At 42.3% G+C, this 22,505-nt stretch overlaps 1 protein-coding gene across 1 annotated transcript; it reads left to right on the top strand.

Moving 5' to 3' along the window:
- Window positions 1-233: 233 nt before the first annotated feature.
- Window positions 234-18,187, top strand: LOC139550674 (histamine H3 receptor-like). The gene is made up of 3 exons (XM_071361730.1): window positions 234-1,149; window positions 1,792-1,958; window positions 17,119-18,187. Exons 1-3 carry the CDS (start codon window positions 903-905, stop codon window positions 17,905-17,907), a joined length of 1,203 nt encoding a protein of 400 aa, XP_071217831.1. The 5' UTR covers window positions 234-902; the 3' UTR covers window positions 17,908-18,187.
- Window positions 18,188-22,505: the final 4,318 nt, after the last annotated feature.

Raw genomic sequence — 22,505 nt, 5'->3', positions numbered from 1 at the left:
TTGTTGAAACATCTCGAAGACGATTAATGGAAACAAGATGCACCTGAGCTCAATTTCGAGTCTCATCGCAAAGGGTCTGAATACTTATGTAAGTAAGGTAGCTGTTTTAAAAAAATGTGCTAAAAATTCTAAAAACCTGTTTTCCCTTTGACTTAGTGTTCCCATGAGTGACAGAACAATGAGCCAATCACGGCACAACTACAAAGCATTACCAACTCTCCTTATTTTCTGCTGGCTGCCCCACCACCATCACAGAAAGCACTGAGCTAGGCTGAAACACCTACATTTTGGAGCTGCATTACTCAAGAAAGAAAAAAAAGAGACTGTTTGTATGCTGCTTAATTAACTCAATTCTAAAAATGTTTTACATTGTTTGCAAACTGATATGTGACAAGTATTAATGCTAAATTAAAATGCAAAACAGGCTCTGCCCCACCTTCCCTGAATGACCCGTCGCCACTGGTTTACCAGAGCACATAGAGGTGTATGGCTGTAGGCTAGTGGAGGTTTTTGATTACTTGTGGAAACTTTTAGTGGAAGTTTCAATTCATTGTAGATACCACAGACGACGTATATAGTGATGTAGATACCAAAGCGTTTTCCACGTAACAAAAGTTCTGATGCTGCCTAGACCTGCGCGCACTTCATGATAGGCTATGGATGAGTGTTGTTGAGCAAGACGATATATGATATTGACAGCATCTTTAGGTCATTATATACATATTCGAGTAGGCTGCGCCGGTCGGCGAGGTGACAAGCAAAGGACATACTGAAGTTGCATTTTGAATTTTGGATGCGTGGATGCAGATGCGCATGGATTTCAGCTGTTGCATTGCCTATTTCCAACTCCTTGGAATATCCGCCAACGATTTAACAACATTTTAAAGCTGATAAAGAAGATCATGGGGGGAGATCAACTCGATGCCAACGCGAGCTGGAATTACATGCACAACGACTCAACCAAAATGTGGAGCGACAACGCATTCACGGCACCTGTCATGGTCATTCTTTTGACGATGATGGTAACTTTGGTGGTTGTGATAGTTTTGGGAAACGCTTTGGTAATTTTCGCCTTTAAAGTAGACAAGAGTCTGAGGAGGCAAAGCAACTATTACTTCCTGAATCTCGCCATATCGGATTTTCTTGTTGGTGAGAACATTTATGATTATTAAATTAAGTATATTGTTATTGCATGTTGAAGATGTCATTTGCATTCATTTTCTTATTTGAAGTAATTTATTGGTCTGTGTGTTTGAGTGAGAATGATAAACAGTACAATATGAGGAATGTTATTTGTGGACCGCAACTCAGCCTGATGTTAGTGGTACAGGCTCCCATTCAAATATTGTTATAGACAGCAGACAAATGCCAGGAAGTCCAGATGAACAAAGGTGGGCTCCACTCCTCCTGGCAGAGTAGATTAAAAACATTTATTCAAGCGTAAGACTAACATGTATCCTAGCGGCTAGAGAAGCCAGATAACAACTGGACCGTTGCCAGTTCGAATCCTGGGTCCGATGGGAAAAATCTGTCGGGAATTGAGCTTGCAACTGGAGGGTTGCTGGTATCAAACCTAGATTCCATTGCCTGCTGTTGTGCCCTTGAGCAATGCACTTAACCCCCACAACATCAGCTCTCATGTGGCAGCTCCATGCACCTCTAAAAAAACGTGTGATGTGTGTCTTTCAGAGGGGTTGGGTTAAAAGTGGAAGTCACATTTTGGTTCACCCAATATTGACCAATAAAGTAATATTAATAAGTGCAATGCCTCTCCCCCATCTGGTTTTCCAGGGGCATTCTGCATTCCAGTGTACATCCCATACATCCTGACAGGGAGATGGATGTTGGGCAGAGGACTGTGCAAACTGTGGCTGGTCATGGACTACTTGCTCTGTACTGCCTCTGTCTTCAACATTGTCCTGATCAGCTATGACCGCTTCCTCTCTGTCACCAGAGCGGTGAGTAGGAGGAACCTTATGGCCTTGAATTAGTTCATTGGAATGCCTTGAGAGGGGGATACCATACACACAATTGTCAGTTCTTAATTAAAGCCCCCTTGCAGTCTTTTTCATTTTATTTATGCGTCATCACTATATGTCTACTAAATCACTGTTTATTTCATGAAAATAACTCCAAATATGTTGTGTATCATTTATTTCCCTGAGCCTCCTTTTAGCCGATACAGTCGCATACGTAGGATTTGTAGTACACAAAGTGACTGACAAACGAACCGCCCATCTGGATGAGTGTTTCAGACAGCGGGGTTACCCAGAGGAATGGCTGCATGACGCAAGGGAACGTTATAAAAATATGACCCAGGATGACAGCCTCACGCCCAAACCTCCCCGCCATCCTGACCAATGCATTCAATGCTTCCTTCAGTACTCCCCACTTGGTAAACAGTTCGACCACATCGTTAAAAAACACTGGTACATCTTGAGCACTGATCCACAACAGGAAAAGACGTTTAAAGAACCTCCGCAGGTAGTCTTCAGACGCGCCCCCAACATCAGTCAAATGGTGGTGAGGTCTGATCTTCCACCAGTGCCACAGTACCTTTCTAGACAATGGTGGCGGGTGCACCCAGTGTAACTTCACGAACAAATGCACAATGTTCAATCACCCTATTACGGGCAAGGCCATTAAGATTAAGGGCATCATTACATGTTCCACAAAAATGTGATATACCTGATCAAATGTATTTGTCGTCTATGTAAGAAAAACAAAACAAGCTCTGAAAACAAGGATAGCAGAACACAGGAGTAATATCAGGACCCTTGACCAGAGAAACCCTGTGGCTGCGCATTTCATGGAGGCTCGTCACAACATTAGCTCTTTGAGATACATTGGCATCGATCATGTCAAGATACCTAGGATGGGCGGAGATACTGATAATCTATTATTGAGAAGAGAACTGTATTGAATTCACCGTTTGTGTACCATGTCTCTGAATCAAGAGTTTGATTTCAGACCATTTCTTACCAGAATATGTCACTTTACTTTGATTTGTCTTGCCTTCCAGGTTACCCACTTGGTCATTTTGTAAATATATATTATGTTCTGGAACCATTACATGCACCCATCTCATTGTTATTTAATTATTAGAGACATGCAAATGTTTTTTGCACCCACCATGCGCCATGTCCGCAATGGTCATGTGAGGTGAAATATGTATATTTTGGGATGTGAACAGTCAGTGTGTTTCACCTGACGAAGATCCGTTTCGGATGGAAACGTTGTCAAGAAAGCGGTGAATTGGGAGCTTTAACAGACTTCTTGTTCTACACTAGTGTTCTTTATTAGCCCATCACCTATGTTTTTTAAGGATGTGTGTATGACCACAAACTTTTCTGAGCCTCCTTTTGCCATTGAAAAGCTCAGTTTGATCTGATTGGCGGAATGGATCGTTTAGACCAGGGATCATCAACTAGATTCAGCTGTGGGACGATTATAATTAGTTTTTTAAAATTATACATTTTTAAAATGTATTTAAAATGTATTTATTTTTTCTTGAGTGGATGGTCAGGGGGACGGAGCATAATTACATATAATTTATAGACTGCAAATTGACCGCAAGAAGCCCAAACAGATATATTATTTGACTAAAACATAATAATTTCAAACCGTTCTTTCATTTGAATATGATCACATACACTTCCGGTCAAAAGTTTTAGAACACCTACTCATTCAAGTATATTTTTTTAACTATTTTCTACATTTGTAGAATAATTGTGAAGACATCAAAACTGGTAAATAACACATGGAATCATGTAGTAACCAAAAAAAAGTGTTAAACAAATCAAAGTAGCCACCCTTTGCCTTGATGACAGCTTTGCACACTATTGGCATTCTCTCAACCAGCTTCACCTGGAATGATTTTCCAACAGTCTTGAAAGAGTTCCCACATATGTTGGCTGCTTTTCCTTCACTCAGCGGTCCAACTCATCCCAAACCATCTCAATTGGGTTGAGGTTGGGTGATTGTGGAGGCCAGGTCATCTGATGCAGCACTCCATCACTCTCCTTCTTGGTCAAATAGCCCTTACACAGCCTGGAGGTGTGTTGGGTCATTGTCCTGTTGAAAAACAAATTATTGTCCCACTGCAGATTGCTGTGGTAGCCATTCTGGTTAAGTGTGCCTTGAATTCTAAATAAATCACAGACAGTATGACCAGCAAAGCACCCCCACACCATCACACCACCTCCTCCCTGCCTCACGGTGGGAACCACACATACGGAGATCATCCATTCACCTACTCTGCATCTCACAAAGACACCACGGTTGGAACCAAAAATCTCAAATTTGAGCTCATCAGACCAAAGGACAGATTTCCACCGGTCTAATGTCCATTGCTCGTGATTCTTGGTCAAAGCAAGTCTCTTCTTATTATTGGTGTCCTTTAGTAGTGGTTTCTTTGCAGCAATTTGACCATGAAGGCCTGACTCTGACACGGACACTGTGCTATCTAACCTCCAAACGAGCTTCAATGCCATACAACACTCCTTCCGTGGCCTCCAACTGCTCTTAAACGCTAGTAAAACCAAATGCATGCTTTTCAACCGTTCGCTGCCTGCACCCGCACGCCCGACTAGCATCACCACCCTGGACGGTTCCGACCTAGAATATGTGGACATCTATAAGTACCTAGGTGTCTGGCTAGACTGCAAACTCTCCTTCCAGACTCATATCAAACATCTCCAATCCAAAATCAAATCAAGAATCGGCTTTCTATTCCGCAACAAAGCCTCCTTCACTCACGCCGCCAAACTTACCCTAGTAAAACTGACTATCCTACCGATCCTCGACTTCGGCGATGTCATCTACAAAATAGCTTCCAACACTCTACTCAGCAAACTGGATGCAGTTTATCACAGTGCCATTCGTTTTGTTACTAAAGCACCTTATACGACCCACCACTGCGACCTGTATGCCCTAGTCGGCTGGCCCTCGCTACATGTTCGTCGTCAGACCCACTGGCTCCAGGTCATCTACAAGGCTATGCTAGGTAAAGTGCCGCCTTATCTCAGTTCACTGGTCACGATGGCTACACCCACCCGCAGCACGCGCTCCAGCAGGTGTATCTCACTGATCATCCCTAAAGCTAAAACCTCATTTGGACGCCTTTCCTTCCAGTTCTCTGCTGCCTGCGACTGGAACGAATTGCAAAAATCTCTGAAGTTGGAGACTTTTATCTCCCTCAACAACTTAAAAAATCTGCTATCCGAGCAGCTAACCGATCGCTGCAGCTGTACATAGTCCATCTGTAAACTACCCACCCAATTTACCTACCTCACCCCCCATACTGCTTTTATTTATTTACTTTTCTGCTCTTTTGCACACCAGTATCTCTTCTTGCACATGATCATCTGATGATTTATCACTCCAGTGTTAATCTGCTAAATTGTAATTATTCGATTTATTGCCTACCTCATGCCTTTTGCACACATTGTATATAGATTCTCTTTTTTTCTACCATGTTATTGACTTGTTTATTGTTTACTCCATGTGTAACTCTGTGTTGTCTGTTCACACTGCTATGCTTTATCTTGGCCAGGTCGCAGTTGCAAATGAGAACTTGTTCTCAACTAGCCTACCTGGTTAAATAAAGGTGAAATAAAAAAATAAAAAATAAAAATTCATGCAGTCTCCTCTGAACAGTTGATGTTGAGATGTGTCTGTTACTTGAACTCTGTGAAGCATTAATTTGGGCTGCAATGTCTGAGGCTGGTAACTCTAATGAACTTATCCTCTGCAGCAGAGGTACCTCTGGGTCTTCCTTTCCTGTGGTGGTCCTTATGAGAGCCAGTTTCATCATAGCACTTGATGGTTTTTGCGACTGCACTTTTTCCGAATTGACTGACCTTCATGTCTTAAAGTAATGATGGACTGTTGTTTCTCTTTGCTTATTTGAGCTGTTCTTGCCATAATATGGACTTTGTCTTTTACCAAATAGGGCTATATTCTGTATACCACCTCTGCCTTGTCACAACACAACTGATTTGCTCAAACGCATTAAGAAGGAAAGAAATTCCACAAATTAACTTAACAAGGCACACCTGTTAATTGAAATGCATTCCAGGTGACTACCTCATGAAAGTAGTTGAGAGAATACCAAGAGTGTGGAAAGCTGTCATCATGGCAAAATAAAATATATTTTGATTTGTTTAACCCTTTTTTGGTTACTAGCTGATTCCATATGTGTTATTTCATAGTTTTGATGTCTTCACTATTATTCTATATTGTAGAAAATAGTACAAATAAAGAAAAACCCTTGAATGAGTAGGTGTGTCCAAACTTTTGAGTGGTACTGTATATATAAACTCAGCAAAGAAAGAAACGTCCTCTCACTGTCAACAGCGTTTATTTTCAGCAAACTTAATCATTCCTTTGACGATAAACGCGAATCCGACCATCATCCCTGGTGAGACAAAACCGCGACTCGTCAGTGAAGAGCACTTTTTGCCAGTCCTGTCTGGTCCAGCGACGGTGAGTTTGTGCCCATAGGCGACGTTGTTGCTGTGATGTTTGGTGAGGACCTACCTCACAACAGGCCTACAAGCCCGCAGTCCAGCCTCTCTCAGCCTATTGCGGACAGTCTGAGCACTGATGGAGGGATTGTGCGTTCCTGGTGTAACTCAGGCTGTTGTTGCCATCCTGTACCTGTCCCGCAGCTGTGATGTTCGGATGTTCCGATCCTGTGCAGGTGTTGTAACACGTGGTCTGCCACTGCGAGGACGATCATCTGTCCATCCTGTCTCCCTGTAGCGCTGTCTCACAGTACGGACATTGCAATTTATTGCCCTGGCCACATCTGCAGTCCTCATGCTTCCTTGCAGCATGCCTAAGGCACGTTCACGCAGATGAGCAGGGACCCTGGGTATCTTTCTTTTGGTGTTTTTCAGAGTCAGTAGAAAGGCCTCCTTAGTGTCTTAAGTTTTCATAACTGTGACCTTAATTGCCTACCGTCTGTAAGTCGTTAGTGTCTTAACGACCGTTCCACAGGTGCATGTTCATTAATTGTTTATGGTTCATTGAACAAGCATGGGAAACAGTGTTTAAACTCTTTACAATGAAGATCTGTGAAGTTATTTGGATTTTTACGAATTATCTTTGAAAGACAGGGTCCTGAAAAGGGGACATTTTTTTGTTGCTGAGTTTATATTATTGTCAAAAAATAACATTGTGATATGCAACTGCATCGAGTTTTCCCCCATCACAAATTTTAAGCCAATAGTGGCGAACTATGCATGACCGGGGGCAAACTACCTGCACTCCAGGACACCTACAGCACCTGATGTCGCAGGAAGGCCAAAAATATCTCATCAAGGACAACAACCACATGATCCACTGTCTGTTCACCCCGCTACCATCCAGAAGGCGAGGTCAGTACAGGTGCATCCAAGCTGGGACCGAGAGACTGAAAAACAGCTTCTATCTCAAGGCCATCAGACTGTTAAACAGTCATCATTAACACAGAGGCTGCTGCCTACCTACAGACTTGATATCATTGGCCACTTTAATAAATGGAACACTAGTCACTTTAGTAATGCCACTTTAATAATGTTTACATATCTCGCATTACTCATCTCATATGTATATACTGTAATTTACACCTCTATTGCTTCTTGCCTATGCAGCTCTGTCTATCTTCATCCAGATATTTATATGTATATATTCTTATTACATTCTTTTACTTATATTTGTGAGTATTAGGTAGTTGTTGTGGAATTGTTCGATTACATGTTAGATATTGCTGCACTGTCGGAACTAGAAGCACAAGCATTTCGCTACACTCACAATAACATCTGCTAACCATGTGTATATGACCAATAACATTTGATTTGACCAGTTGTGGGATAATGTCAATGTGGCTTTGATTTGATTGTAGCCGGGAGCTTTATATTCATGACAGTTTGCGATGGAACAAATAAAAAAATGTATGTCCTTACAGAATTGCTTGGCAAGCTACTCATAGGTCGACTGCGAGCTACTCGTAGCTCCTGATCTACCGGTTGTAGACCCCTGCTCTGGAGCCTACCCCGCTTACCCCTTCAATTTGGGAGGGTACATTTAGGAGGATACACAAGCTGAAATTCCAGGCATTTTTTTTCAAACAGCTCTAACACAGAAAGGGCATTGTCATCATTTCAGAGTGTTATTTCGACCTCAGAGAATTGAAATATCATTAAAAAAGCACAGACATCATGTTTTTGACGCTGTCTCTTATTAGTTGATACTCACACTACTCTCAGAGCAGGGCTGCCAGTTTTGACTAGCAGTTACATTTCGTAGCAGGTTAGAACTTAGAATGTGTTTGGAGAAGCTATAGAGCCCGTACTCTATAGCTTCTCCCACAAGCCTCCTCTGGATTCAGTGTGTTCTCTTTTTGTTAGGAGAGTTAACATGGCAGGTTAGGATAATTAGGTTAAGAAAAGGGTTAGGGTTAGCTAAAATGCCGAAATTGTCCAAGACACGACTCGAACATATCAAGTTACAACCAGGCCTGCCCTGAGAACAGTCTTGGTTTCCACTAATATGAAGCTGTTGTTTTTTTTATGCACTGCCCCTTTAACTCTTGATGTTGGTTGCCATTGTTTTCATTTTGCTTGACAACTTGCAGAGGAAATGTTGACTGAGAGAGAGGTGAGAGACAGTGAGAGAGGAGAGTCTGAGAGTTTGGTAAACCATTCCACGCATTCTCTTGAACATTTAGGCACTTAAACCTTAGTGCTGTTTTTCTAAGAACCAAACAAATGTAAGTGCTCAATTACTATTGAAAGGGTCAAGACTCCCGTCAGGTGTGTTGCTGGTACTATTTAATGAAGCTGCCAGTTGAGTACTTGTGAGGCGTCTATTTCTCAAATTAGACACTCTCTAATGTACTTGTCCTCTTGCTCATTTGTGCACCGGGGCCTCCCACTCCTCTTTCTATTCTGGTTAGTGCCAGTTTGCGCTGTTCTGTGAAGGGAGTAGTACACAGCGTTGTATGAGATCTTCAGTTTCTTGCATGGAATAGCCTTCAATTCTCAGAACAAGAATAGACTGATGAGTTTCAGAAGAAAGTGCATTGTTTATGGCCATTTTGAGCCTGTAATCGAACCCACAAATGCTGATCCTCCAAATACTCAACTAGTCTAAAGAAGGCCAGTTGTATTGCTTCTTTAATCAGCATAAACATTTTCAGCTGTGTTAACTTAATTGCATAAGGGTTGATCAATTAGCCTTTTAAAATTATACACTTGAATTAGCTAACACAACGTACCATTGGAACACAGAATTGAAGGTTGCTCATAATTGGCCTCTGTATGCCTATGTATTCCATTAAAAAAAATCTGCAGTTTCCAGCTACAATAGTCATTTACAACATTAACAATGTCTACGCTGTATTTCTGATCAATTTGATGTTACTTTAATGGACCCAAAAAATTTGCTTTTCTTTCAAAAACAAGGACATTTCTAAGTGACCCCAAATGTTTGAAATGGTAGTGTTTTTGCATCAGTCACGTCTTTTGTGGTCATTTTGATGCATCATGGATTTAAGCATTGTTATAGAACACTTTATATTATCTGGATAATTATTTCAAAATAATTTTCTTTCTTTCGTTGACATAGTCCCAAAATGTTTTGCTTGTCAGCAATCATGTTTTTAATACATGTGACTTTCAAAATACAGAAATAGAATTTGGTGGAGCGTCACAGCGCTGTCTCTCTAACAGCAACCTGTAAAGGCTAACTGGCCATGGACAAGCTAAATATTTTGCGCCCGTGCTTAAGCATCAGCACTCACCAAAATAGCCATCATCATCAGAAGTTATTGTTTTTGGGCAGAATAATGTGTGGTGTTGTTGGTCAGTTTAGCTCGGAAAATGCCGCCCTAGTCAAACTGCTGCTCTTGGCGGCTGCCTAATAATGCCTAATGGGCAGGCCGACCATGGGGCTTAATCATAGAATTATATTTAGAATCCCTTTTAATTCAATAGCATCTCTGCTGTCAAAACGGGAAAGGGCATTCCACAAACTGTTGCCACAAAGTTGGAAACAGAATCATCTAGAATGTCATTGTATACTGTAGCGTTAAGATTTCCCTTCACTTGAACTAAGGGGCCTGGCCCAAACCATGTAAAACATCCCCAGACCATTATTCCTCCTCCACCAAACTTTACAGTTGGCACTATGCATTGGGGCAGGTAGCGTTCCCCTGGCATCCGCCAAACCCAGATTCGTCCGTCGGATTGCCAGATGGTGAAGCGTGATTCATCACTCCAGAGAACGCGTTTCCACTGCTCCATAGTCCAATGGCGGCGAGCTTTACACCACTCCAGCCGACTCTTGGCATTGCGCATGGTGATCTTGGGCTTGTGTGCGAACTGACTTGTAAAGGTGGCATCCTATGACAGTGCCACATTGAATGTCATTGAGGTCTTCAGTAAGGCTGTTCTACTTCCAATGTTTGTCTATGGAGATTGCATGGCTGTGTGCTCAATTTTATACACCTGTCAGCAATGGGTGTGGCTGAAATAGCCGAATCCACTATTTTCAAGGGGTGTCCTTATACTTTTGTATTTATAGTGTATTTCCAAATTTCAGTGTTCTCTAATCACATCGCATTTTGGAGCGTAGGCTGTAGGCCTACCACCCGTTTCCAAATCCATTCGCTCATTTCTGAAATACGTACGTTAATGGTGTGATAGCCTACAGTTTTCTTGACATTTTATTTTCATTATTATGATAGGCTTATGTTTTACCGGTATGATGCCGTACCGGAACGTACCGCCTTACTTTCACCCCTGACTGCTACCAACCCAGAGGTCCCCATCTGGACAGGTTAATCATTCATGACCTCCCAAACCCCCCACCACCACCCAAATCCCGGTGCCAACACTAATTATATGCCCCCCCCCTGCCCAATGATGAAGGCAGAAAACTAAAGACACTTTTCAACTTTAGAACTCCTGTCCTGGTGTGGGCTTCTCCTCTTCAGCCAGGGGAATGAGGTTTCAAATCTGAAAAGCTTGGCCACCATTGCTTAAAAATAATATTAAAATAAATTATAGGGAACGCACCTTATTAGGGCCACTGACTGAACTGTCACAATCAGTTTAACCATAACAATTACAGTGAAAAATGTCTTAGTCGTAAGTAATCTGTGATGTGCAGAACTTTTAGCAACAGAATGTGGCAGAGAGCGTATAAATATTTATATGAACTTATTTAAACTGACTGGCTTTCGTACCAAACAACACCATCTCTGAAGTTAGGCTTTCAGAAATGGGCACAGACACTGTCACCTGCTTTCATTGTGCCAATTTAAATCATTTGTATCATCAGTGACTGGATGTGCATATGCCAGTTGACTGATCGTGCCTTCTCTAGTGTCTTACTCGCCCATTGGGCACAGACGTCAGTTACATGTCTAGTTTTGATTTACACAAATTAGACGAGGTACGATCAGGAATATCCTACCAACAGGTCATCAAAAACTGTAATATCCTGTGTTTCACGGAATCGTGGCTGAATGACGACATGGATATACGCTGCACCGGCAACATAGAACAGCACACTCCGGTAAGATGAGGGGGGGCGGTCTGTGCATATTTGTAAACAGCTGGTGCACGAAATCTAAGGAAGTCTCTAGATTTTGCTCGCCTGAAGAAGAGTATATTGTGATAAATTGCAGGCCACACTACTTGCCTAGAGAGTTTTCAGCTATACTTTCGTGGCTGTTTATTTACCACCACAGACAGATTCTGGCACTAAGACCACACTCAGTCAGCTGTATAAGGAAATGAGCAAACAGGAAACCACTCACCCAGAAGCAGCACTCCTAGTGGCCTGAGACTTTAATGCAGGGAAACATTTTTTACAAGCAAAAATGAAAGCAGGAAGCACCAGTGACTCGGTCTATAAAAAAGTGGTCAGATGAAGCAGATGCTAAACTACAAGACTGTTTTGCTATCACAGACTGGAACATGTTCAGGGATTCTTCCGATGGCATAGAGGAGTACACCACATCAGTCACTGGCTTTATCAATAAGTGCATTGAGAACGTCATCCCCACAGTGACTGTACGTACATACCCCGACCAGAAGCCATGGATTACAGGCAACATTCGCACTGAGCTAAAGGGTAGAGCTGCCGCTTTCAAGGTGTGGGACTCTAACCCGGAAGCTTACAAGAAATCCTGCTATGCCCTGCGACCAACCATCAACCAGGCAAAGCGTCAATACAGGGCTAAGATTGAATCATACTACACAGGGGGTCCGACGCTCGTCTTATGTGGCAGGGCTTGCAAACTATTACAGACTACAAAGGGAAGCACATCCGCGAGCTGCCCAGTGACACGAGCCTACCAGACGAGCTAAATCACTTCTATGCTCGCTTTGAGGCAAGCAACACTGAGGCATGCATAAGAGCATCAGCTGTTCCAGACGACTGTGTGATCCCGCTCTCCGTAGCCGACGTGAGTAAGACCTTTAAACAGGTCAACATACACAAGTCCGCGGGACCAGACGGTTTACCAGGATGTGTGTTCTGGGCATGTGCTGACCAACTGGCAGGTGTCTTCACTGACATGTTCAACATGTCTGTAATACCAACATGTTTCAAACAGACCACCATAGTCCCTGTGCCCAAGAACACAAAGGCAACCTGCCTAAATGACTACAGACCCGTAGCACTCATGTCCGTAGCCATGAAGTGCTTGGAAAGGCTGGTAATGGCTCACATCAACACCATTATCCCAGAAACCCTAGACCCACTCCAATTTGCATACCGCCCAAACAGATCCACAGATGATGCAATCTCTATTGCACTCCACACTGCCCTTTCCCGCCTGGACAAAAGGAACACTTATGTGAGAATGCTATTCATTGACTACAGCTCAGCGTTCAACACCATAGTACCCTCAAAGCTCATCACTAAGCTAAGGATCCTGGGACTAAACACCTCCCTCTGCAACTGGATCCTGGACTTCCTGACGGGCAGCCCCCATGTGGTGAGGGTAGGTAGCAACACATCTGCCACGCTGATCCTCAACACTGGAGCTCCCCAGGGGTGCGTGCTCAGTCCCCTCCTGTACTCCCTGTTCACCCACGACTGCATGGCCAGGCACGACTCCAACACCATCATTAAGTTTGCAGACGACACAACAGATCACCGACAACGACGAGACAGCCTATAGGGAGGAGGTCAGAGACCTGACCGGCTGGTGCCAGAATAACAACCTATCGCTCAACGTAGCCAAGACTAAGGAGATGATTGTGGACTACAGGAAAAGGAGGACCGAGCACGCCCCCATTCTCATCGACAGGGCTGTAGTGGAGCAGGTTGAGAGCTTCAAGTCCTTGGTGTCCACATCAATAACAAACTAGAATGGTCCAAACACACCAAGACAGTCGTGAAGAAGGCACGACAAAGCCTATTTCCCCCTCAGGAAACTAAAAAGATTTGGCATGGGTCTTCAGATCCTCAAAAGGTTCTACAGCTGCACCATCGAGAGCATCCTGACTGGTTGCATCACTGCCTGGTACGGCAAATGCTCGGCCTCTGACGGCAAGGCACTACAGAGGGTAGTGCGTAGTGCCCAGTACATCACTGGGGCTAAGCTGCCTGCCATCCAGGACCTCTACACCAGGCGGTGTCAGAGGAAGGCCCTAAAAGTTGTCAAAGACCCCAGCCACCCCAGTCATAGACTGTTCTCTCTACTACCGCATGGCGAGCGGTGCCGGAGTGCCAAGTCTAGGACAAAAAGGCTTCTCAACAGATTTTACCCCCAAGCCATAAGACTCCTGAACAGGTAATCAAATAGCTACCCGGACTATTTGCATTGTGTGCCCCCCCCCAACCCTGTTACGCTGCTGCTACCCTCTGTTTTTCATATATGCATAGTCACTTTAACTATACATTCATGTACATACTACCTCAAATGGGCCGACCAACCTGTGCTCCCGCACATTGGCTAACCAGGCTATCTGCATTGTGTCCCGCCACCCACCACCCGCCAACTCCTCTTTTACGCTACTGCTACTCTCTGCTCATCATATATGCATTGTCACTTTAACCATATCTACATGTACATACTACCTCAATCAGCCTGACTAACCGGTGTCTGTATGTAGCCTCGCTACTGTTATTTTTCACTGTCCTTTTACTGTTTTATTTCTTTACTTACCTATTGTTCACCTAATACCTTTTTTGCACTATTGGTTAGAGCCTGTAAGTAAGCATTTCACTGTAAGGTCTACACCTGTTGTATTCGGCGCACGTGACAAATAAACTTTGATTTGATTAACGTAAATTCAACGTGAAATCAACAAAAGATTGGATTGGATTTAAGTTAAGAGACAAAATGCCCTAACGTTGATGACTTTTGCCAAATCCAATTAGTTTTCCACATTGATGTCATCACAGATTTTTTGGGGTTGAAACGACATAGAAACAATGTTGACTCAACCAGTTTTTCCCCAGTTGTCAGATCTTTTGAATGAGGTAAGGCAGATAAAGGAGAGAGGGATGTTGTGTATAATGTTTTGTTTTGTTTCACCAGACGACTGGGTGAAGTAAATTCTTCACAGGACCCAATCTGAATTCAAATGACCAGATACCTATTCTGACCCAGCTGGGAGAATAAACCTGAATAGTCGAAGTCATTCTCCTCTTTTTACTGGCTGAAGCGAAACCTGTGGTCATGTTTGTGCAGAGACATATGACTGTGCAGAACCATACCTTTTATAGGGTCCTTGGTATACAAGAGCTCAAAGAGGTCTATGGCTGTAGGCTAGTTGAGGTGTACTAGGGGAAACTTTTAGCACTGACCAACCGTTCTGATTCTGCCAAGACCGGAGCTCACTTCATGATAGGCTATCGATGAGTATTGGTGAGCAAGAAGATCGAGTATATTGACATCATCTTTAGTTCTGTGTGAGTGTCATATCGACCATATTTGAGTAGGTTGCTTCTGTCGGCGACGTGACCAGCAAAGGACATACTGAATTAAAATAAACTATAGGGAACGAATGTATCAGATATCTTATTAGACCACTGACTGAACTGTCACAATCAGTTTAACCATAACGATTACTGCACAAAATGTTTTGGTAGTAAGTCATCTGTGATGTAAAAAACTCCTATTTTAGCAACACAATGTGGCAAAGGGCGAAGAAATATTTGTATATATTTATTTAAACCGACTGGCTCTCGTACCAAACAACATCATCTCTGAATTCAGAAATGGGCACAGACAGTGTCACCCACTTTCATTATGCCAATTTAAATAATTTGCGCCATCAGTGACTGTATGTGCATATGCCAGGTGACTGATCATGCCTTCTCTAGTGTCTTTGTATGAGGTAAAGCACACAAAGCACAGTAGACAAAGGAGAGTAATACTGTGTATAATGTTCTGTTTTGTTTCACCAGCACAACACTTAACATCAGAGGCATGAATACAAATGAAACTAGAGAGGCTGAGGCTCTCCTTTAAGCCACACGACATTACGCTTTGATCATAGACATCCTCCAGTTTCTATGATCCTCTCCAGTTTCTCTCCAATCAATCAGTAGAGAAGTAGAGAGAAAGAGATGCTCGCCGGCCAAGGAGCGGCATTTTGCCTTAAAGCACTTTCCTCCCAACTTGAAATAGAAGTGGCAGGCCGTCACATATTTTGTAGAGCGTCTGAAGTGAAAAGGAAAGATTGGGATCAAGATAGAGATGTAAGGTCAGGACAGGTGGTGCAAGTTCAGCTTTTTCCGATAGAAATTGGATCAAATCTAAGAGAGCATGTTGAAGAACCTCATTGACTCATTGAAGCTCATGAAGCAGACTAGGCTGGGGGGATGTACCAAGACATCTCCTTAGAAAGCCCTCCACTACAAGACTAGGGCCAGGACTTGTTACTGACCTGACCCGGAAAGACTGGCACCTAGAACTCCAACCCCTATACACTACCTGGTACGTGGTCACATGGTCCTGGTCACTCCCTAGTATTAGCAAGTTGAAGGGTGGACTGTGTACATATATTACACACTGTAAGTTTACATATATTGTGTACATATATTACACACTAAGTTTCATCCTCACAACCAGGTTTCCATCCAACCTTTTTATGCAGGTAAAGTACATGTCGGATGAAAATTCTCACGACAGGCCTGATGGAAACAGCACATTTGTCTGTAAACTTTCCAAATGTCACCAAAACCAAAATATGCCAGTGTGTAGAATAATAACCCAAATATGTAAAGGGAGATATTGCATATTTCTACCTTTTGTGTACCCATTTAGGATACATAACCATGAAGAGAATAACATTCATATCAATAATTATACATTTCTTTGTATTATAGATCAGGGACCCATGATGAAATTCCATTAACTTAATTATGTTATCGGATGTATATTATTAATATTATTATTATGCAGTTCAATAACCAAAATAGGTGTCATAGCTGACATCCCATTCTTTCTGCAGATATCTTGAATGTTAATTTGGAGCAGATATTTAAGGGTTTTTGAAAACGTGGACGTTTACAAACGTTACCAAACTTTGCATCTGTGCAGTTCTTCCAGTAGATGTGTTTTTGTAAAATGTACTGTGTAAATTGCTGAAAGTAGTCATTGTGCAAAAAGTTGTTGTCACGTGTGCTCCCTCTTTGGCATCTAGGTTACCAGGCTGCTCGTTATGGCGCACACCTGTCACCATTGTTACGTGCATCAGCGCATTATGACACTCACCTGGACTCCATCACCTCCTTGATTACCTTCCCTATATATGTCACTCCCTTTGGTTCCTTCCCCAGGCGTCATTGTTTCTGTTTCAGTTTCCTGTCTGTGCGTTTTTTCTGTTTCTTGTTTTGTATTATGTTTTATTTATTAAAACACGCACTCCCTGAACTTGCTTCCCGACTCTCAGCGCACATCATTACAGTTGTATGGTTTATTGAACTTTGAAATCAATGGTTTTTGTTTGGCATACATTGTAAGAAAAAAATCTGAGTCTCAGTGCAATTCAGTTATCGTGGAATTGCCCTTTACAAACCAACATCTAGACAGAATGAGTCATAACACAACAAAGCCCAAAATCATCAATCATGTCCATCATCTTTGTCTCTTGTTTCCGCCAGGTGAGCTACCGTGCCAGACAGGGCATGACCCACCAAGCCATCATGAAGATGATAGCAGTCTGGGTCCTGGCCTTTGTCCTCTATGGCCCTGCCATCATCTTCTGGGAGCTGGTGGTGGGGAAGAGCCGTGTCCCGGAGGATGAGTGCTACGCTGAGTTCTACTACACCTGGTACTTCCTCCTCAGTGCCTCCATGTTGGAGTTCGTCTCCCCCTTAATCTCCGTAACCTTCTTCAACCTCAGCATCTACCTCAACATACGTCGGAGGAGGCTCCGGAACAGAGATGAGACGAGTGGACAGGCCCACGTGCCCGATGGACAGCCCCCTCCCCTGGGGAGAGGGGAATGCCTCCGCCTCACTTCCCTCTTCTCCCGGAACTCGGTAGTGGTTAAGAAGCTGTCTAGCACTGTGACGGTCCAGGAGAGGGGATCAGGCTCGGGGTCCTTCCACTCCCAGATCTTGCATCCCCCGTTGGAGCGGCAGGACACCTCCACTAGGGGCACCCAGCGCAGCTGCCTGTCAAGGGACAAGAAGATTGCCAAGTCGCTGGCTGTCATCGTGTGTGTGTTTGCTGTGTGCTGGGCGCCCTACACCCTCCTGATGATCATCAGAGCCGCCTGTAAGGGACGCTGCGTCCAGCACCACTGGTATGAGGTCACCTTCTGGCTGCTGTGGCTCAACTCGGCCATTAACCCTTTCCTCTACCCGCTCTGTCACAGCAGCTTCCGCAGGGCCTTCGGCAGGATCCTGTGTCCCAGACGGAGAACAACTCAGCTGGCCACCAACTGACCTGCAGTATGGCCAATCACTTAAGGCCCTCTACTGTATCATGTGATGGATAGGCCAGTAGCCAGAGAGGTGGTGATACACACACGAAACACTTTACTGTACATAGACCCAAAGGAGATAATCAAGACTAAAACTGATACTTTAGCAATGAACATTTTTAATGGAACAAAACAGATTGTCTTACATGTGATAGGCCAGTGGCCAGAGAAGTGAGGTGAATCTCGAAAGCCAAAATGATTGTAAGAGAAGCACTTTACATAGACTCAAAGGTGATACTACTGATACTACCCACTGGCACAAACTGGTTGAATCAACGTTGTTTCAACGTAATTTGTCAACGTCTTGTGACGTGGATTCTAAGTGGAAAATACAAAAAGTCATCAACTGTTGTTTTGAGGGTGCAATTTCTACCACAGGATTATGTCGTCATCGTAACCAAATTTCAACATAGACAAACCTTGTATAAAATATGTACCTTTTAAAACATCTTTAAAAGATCTTCAATGTCATATCCGCTACCAAAATAAGAAAAAAAACAATAGGCTGGGCAGCACCTCCTACTGGAGAATGTATTTCTGTACAGATACCCTTTGGTCTCCTTCCCAGGGTTTTAACCAAGCCCTGCTTAGCTATGATATTTGTCACTGACTCTTACCAGTGTGCTATCATGAGAATGATTTTTGCGAGTTCTCCACTTAATAACTAAATAGATTCGCTGTTGCTCTTAAAGTCATTCCAAAAAAGTAGGTTTAACGTAGCAAATGAAAAGAGACCATACTTTATCACTCATGTACTGTATCATCAATGATGCTATTTAGGCCTATATACAGTAGAATCTGTAAAGTCATCACCAGCTATTGTTTCAGTTTAGCAGGCCTAGGCTTTCAAACTGGTTGATTTGAAATGTAATGATATGTAGTGATATTGAATTGTGTCTGGTTGTCAACGCAACCAGATATCAACATTTGAAGGAGTTGTGTCTTCTTTCTGACCATGTTCCGTCTGTGCCACTGACTTCATTAATCATTTCTATGTTTGATTCACGTCTCCATCTCAACCAAAAATCGAAGTTAAAGAATAGGATGGAGATGGAGACGTGAATCTAACATATACATTATTTGTAGAATAACTGGAATTGAAGCCAGACTAAGTCAGTCGTACAGTTGGAACTTTGTATTTTGTATTTATTAAGGATCACCATTAGCTGCCTCCAGGGCAGCAGCTACTCTTCCTGGGGTCCAGCAACATTAAGGCAATTATATACAATTTAAAATATTACATGACATTACATTTCATAACACTTCCTTCAGGCCACTACTCTACTATCACATATTTACAATACAACATCCATGTGTACGTGTGTGTAGAGTGTGTGTCATCTCTTCACAGTCCCCTGTTCCATAAGGTGTATTTTTTAAATATGTATTTTTTTTTTATCTGATTGTCCTGCTTGCATCAGTTACCTGATGTGGAATAGAGTTCCATGTAGCCATGGCTCTATGTAGTACTGTGCGCCTCCCATAGTCTGTTCTTGACTTGGGATTGTGAAAATACCTTTTGGTGGCATGTCTTGTGGGGTATGCATGTCTGAGCTGTGTGATAGTAGTTTAAACAGACAGCTCGATATATTCAGCATGTCAACACTTCTTACAAAAGCAAGTAGTGATGAAGTCAATCTCTACTCCACTTTGAGCCATGAGAGATTTACATGCATATTATTAATGTTATCTCTCCGAAAGCAGAAGATAAATCTCCTTAAAATGTTGATATTTGGTTGTGTTGACTGCATTGATCACTTGCACCATGTACTTTTAATGAAATCTCAACTGCAATCCAGGTCATTTGTTTCTGCTATTAGATGAAGCACAGTGATAACACGTTAATCTGTTGTATACCTAAGCAAAATCTCAGACATTGTTTTCTCATTTGAAATTTGCTGTGTTTTCTTAAAAGCAGTGCTAGGTTATTAAACAAAACATCTGGCTTTGCTATTCCATTGGAACTTGGTTGTTCTTTTAGATGGTTCAAAGCATAATGATAACATGATGAAAATCCAACTAACTTTGGGCTGTCTTTTTGAGTGGGTGGATAGGACTATAGGTTGTAATCTCATTGATCCACGTCTTAACCAAATATTACACTACCCAATTATCCACGTTGAAATTACATTGTGTTCCCAGGGGTAATGACCAAATCTGATATTTTACCAATGAAAATATTGGATATAATAAAACAGATTGTCATATTGACTGCTGTTTACAAAAGTGTATTTGAAGAGTAGATTTGAATGTATTATGAGCATGTGTATGGCAATGTTCGTTTTCTGTGAAGTCAAAATTTTGTGCAAATGTACAGTATTCATCAAATTATATGGCACCAAGGTACTATGTGGCCCATGTGAATTCATGCTTGTCATCATTATCATAAGACCAATATTTGGTGTATGAATAAAAAACATTCATGTTTAACTTTGATATCAAACCTCAAAGGTTTTAATGTAGTACCTTTTGTATTATACTGGAACAAAGCAGGTTAATTCTGGCCCACCTCTCTCTACCTTTGGTCACAGAAATAAAATAATGGAGAAAGCAACAGAAGTGTCATGTTTCTTTTTATTTTCAGAAACAGGCCACTACCTTCCTCTGCTGTCAGAATTATGCCACTACTGACCTCTATAGAAAATATTTCTTTGTCATCAAACATTGGCCAACATGAACTGATATGTTAACATTTATTAGGCTGAATTACCATATTGGACAGATTAAATTGCTTTATACAAGAAGGCATTTTATTGTATGACAAACAGATGGTAAATCAAAGTATTTGTTTCTTTTGTACCGTATTGGATAATGACCTTGGTGTACAGGAGGAAATTCGCCACTAGATGTCACTGTACATCTTCTAGCTTTTGTTTGTTTCAACGCCCTCTGTACCCATAGTTTATTTTATGTTTACTTCATTTCACCTTCATTTAACCAGGTAGGCCAGTTGAGAACAAGTTCTCATTTACAACTGCGACCTGGCCAAGATAAAGCAAAGCAGGACGGCAAAACAACAACACAGAGTTACACATAAACAAACGTACAATCAATAACACAATAGAAAAATCTATGTACAGTGTGTGCAAATGTAGAAGAGTAGGGAGGTAAGGCAATAAATAGGCCATGGAGGTGAAATAATTACAATGTAGCATTAACACTGGAGTGATTGATGTGCAAGTAGAGAATAGAGATACTGGGGTGAAAAAGAGCAAGAGGGTAAGTAACAATATGGGGGGATGAGGTAGTTGGGTGTGCTATTTACAGATTGGCTGTGTACATGTACAGTGATCGGTAAGCTGCTCTGACAGCTGATGCTTAATACTTAGTTACTGACTGCATCAATAACCTCGATTGATTTAGATTAAAAATAAGCACAGATCAAATTATTCATTTGAGGCCTTTGTTTTCTTAGGCTTCAGTTACGCTTTCTTCACTCAAGCAATCCACGTGTAAAATGTTTAAACCTGTCATTTTGAGAATTTTATGCAGTGTTTTGTCATTGATTTAAAAAAGATGTCATCAACATTGGTCTATTAGAAAGGATAAGACACTGAGATGCAGCCTTGTTTTGAGTGCTTGGCTTCAATGAGACACAGTGCTTGACAAGATTGACAAGATATCTGTTGTTTTTAGTGAACTTTCCAGACCAAAACCTGCAGGTAAGTTCCGCAAATTGGGCCACTGCTGTGGAAAAAGCTTCTGGGTCATCTACAGTAGTACTAAATCTTCTACAGACCACACTTGTTTAGTATGATGCTCCAAAATAAATTGTGGAGAGTCACTCCTGTGTTATGTTATAGATTAGTGTGGTTCTCTCAGGGTGATGGTGAGTTATTAGATGTATAATTGCAACATGATGTTAGATAGTGAGAAGGGCCTTTGGTTTGCAGGTGCCTGGGGTCCCAGAGGGGACTGCATTGCTCAAAGTGTTGCCATTGTCTGTGTGCACATCTGGGCCAGCTGGCCTTGCATGGTCAGGTGTTGGCTGCCTACCTGGGAATAAGGCCACAGCTGCAGGGTGCAAAGCTCCTCTCCCTCCCCTGTATGGTGGTGAGGGATAACAGACAGACCTGGGTTAAAATAGTATTCCAAATCTTTCAAATGCTATAACTGCGCTTTACTGAGCTTGCCTGGCACAGAATAATTAATAAAGTGCAAACCCCTACTATACGTCACTCCAGGTAGGTTCAAACAAATGTTCAAAGTATTTGAAAGATTGCAGATACTATTTGAACCCAGGTCTGGGAGACAGAGACACACTTGTGCCTAGAGGCACGGGATGCAGCAGTAGCAGTAGGAAGAGCATTTCCCTACGGTAGGGATGGATTACTGCACTCATCATCAAAACACCAAACCTCAGTTCTTCCTGCATGTTTATAAATGCTAAAACAAGCTCCACTGACGGGCATCTATTCTACACTAGGTCAGTGAGGTTAGGAAAGTGTGATTGATAGATTAAAATGTCATGGGGTTTGTGGAAATATGTTTTTAAATGTGGCCAATCAGTGTAGATGAAGCGGAGCATACAGGTTAAAGAATGATTTTTAAGCCTTGAGA

The sequence above is a fragment of the Salvelinus alpinus genome, chromosome 23, assembly GCF_045679555.1.
Source record: "Salvelinus alpinus chromosome 23, SLU_Salpinus.1, whole genome shotgun sequence".
NCBI lineage: Eukaryota > Metazoa > Chordata > Actinopteri > Salmoniformes > Salmonidae > Salvelinus > Salvelinus alpinus.
The sequence above is the reverse complement of the archived record's forward strand: the minus strand, read 5'-3'. Positions and strand labels throughout refer to the sequence as shown.

What these genes read in the sequence shown, in the direction of transcription:
- LOC139550674 (XM_071361730.1), top strand. Translation starts at nt 903, where the DNA reads ATGGGGGGAGATCAACTCGATGCCAACGCGAGCTGGAATTACATGCAC. An exon ending in CATATCGGATTTTCTTGTTG is followed by an intron (nt 1,150 to 1,791) that starts GTGAGAACATTT and finishes CTGGTTTTCCAG; the next exon opens with GGGCATTCTGCATTCCAGTG. An exon ending in TCCTCTCTGTCACCAGAGCG is followed by an intron (nt 1,959 to 17,118) that starts GTGAGTAGGAGG and finishes TGTTTCCGCCAG; the next exon opens with GTGAGCTACCGTGCCAGACA.